The sequence below is a fragment of the Cryptosporidium andersoni genome (assembly GCF_001865355.1).
Source record: "Cryptosporidium andersoni isolate 30847 chromosome Unknown contig_180, whole genome shotgun sequence".
NCBI classification, from domain to species: domain Eukaryota; phylum Apicomplexa; class Conoidasida; order Eucoccidiorida; family Cryptosporidiidae; genus Cryptosporidium; species Cryptosporidium andersoni.
The window spans coordinates 1-1311 of record NW_027122787.1 but is presented as its reverse complement, the minus strand read 5'-3'; the positions used below and the strand labels follow the sequence as shown (position 1 = coordinate 1311).

At 28.4% G+C, this 1311-nt stretch overlaps 1 protein-coding gene across 1 annotated transcript; it reads left to right on the top strand.

The window, feature by feature from the left end:
* Positions 1-75: 75 nt before the first annotated feature.
* cand_033440 (protein kinase domain-containing protein) lies at positions 76-699 on the top strand (the record flags this gene model as incomplete). Its single annotated transcript, XM_067213570.1, has 1 exon — positions 76-699. One exon carries the CDS (start codon positions 76-78, stop codon positions 697-699), a length of 624 nt encoding a protein of 207 aa, XP_067070227.1.
* Positions 700-1311: the final 612 nt, after the last annotated feature.

Genomic DNA, 1311 nt, shown 5'->3' with positions numbered 1-1311 from the left:
TACTTTTGTAGAGATGGGACCTTACCATGGCAAGGAATACGAGCAAATAATAAAGAAGAGAAGTATAAAAAGATAATGGAGAAGAAGATGGGGACGTCTGTTGAAATGTTATGTAAAGGATATCCTCCAGAATTTGCAACATATTTACATTATTGTAGGGTTCTTAGGTTTGAAGACCGTCCAGATTACAACTACTTAAGAAAATTATTCCGAGATCTTTTTCAAAGAGAAGGTTATATAGATGATGGTAATTTTGATTGGAGTCGATTTGATTTACTTGGTTTTAAAAGGAGTGAATCTTATGCTTCAAATATTATACCAGCTTCAGATGCTTTACAGAAATATGGATTAAATCAACAAGTTATTATAAATGGCAATAGAATTTCTGATATGAAGAAGATCTCAGCATCAAAGAATTATAGAAAAGGAGTAAATTCATCTTCTTCTAGAAAAGCTAATAAAGGAGCTTGTACAGCCACTCAATTAAATGATGATGCTTTAGCTCCAGTAGTTGAAGGGTGTTTGATATCTAATACTATCAAAGAACCTATTAATAAAGAGATTCGTAAATATCAGTTAGAGGATAAAAATATTTTTAATAATTCTGGACTAAATGAAAATAGAATCAAAAAGAAATTATCCAAACGTAATACTCTTATCAAGAAATTTATATGCCCTTGTGCATATATTGAAAAATAGAAACTATTATCACTTTTTTTTATACAGATTATATTGTAAATAGGGAATTCTTTTTTATAAATTACAATTTGTTATACAGGTAAAACTACTGACTTGGAATAAATCAATATATTCTTTATGTGGAAATGTTTTTTGGGATTTATAACTTTTGATATTGAAATCAAAACCAAAATTCACTAATCTCTAATTTATAAAAATATATTCTATTATAAAGACTTAAGTTTGTCATTAAATAATGACTTAATTTGATAATTACTTATTTATCTTCCTTTCAATAAACTTATAAGTTATTTACTAATTCTAACAAACTCTAATATAATTTTCTTTATTAAGAGATTGCTTGACTCTATTTTGTTATTATTCATCTTTCATACACTTTAAATTCCTCTTTTTTTTTTCTCTTTTAATAAGGTTAGGTTTAGGTTAGTAGGTTTAGGTTAGGTTTAGGGGGGTTTAGGTTTAGGTTAGGTTTAGGTTTAGTTTAGGTTAGTAGGTTTAGGTTTAGTTTAGTTAGGTTAGGTTTAGGTTAGGGGTTAGGTTAGTAGGTTTAGGTTTAGGGGGGGGGTAGGTTAGTAGGGTTTAGGTTTAGGGTAGGTTTAGGTTTAGGTTTAG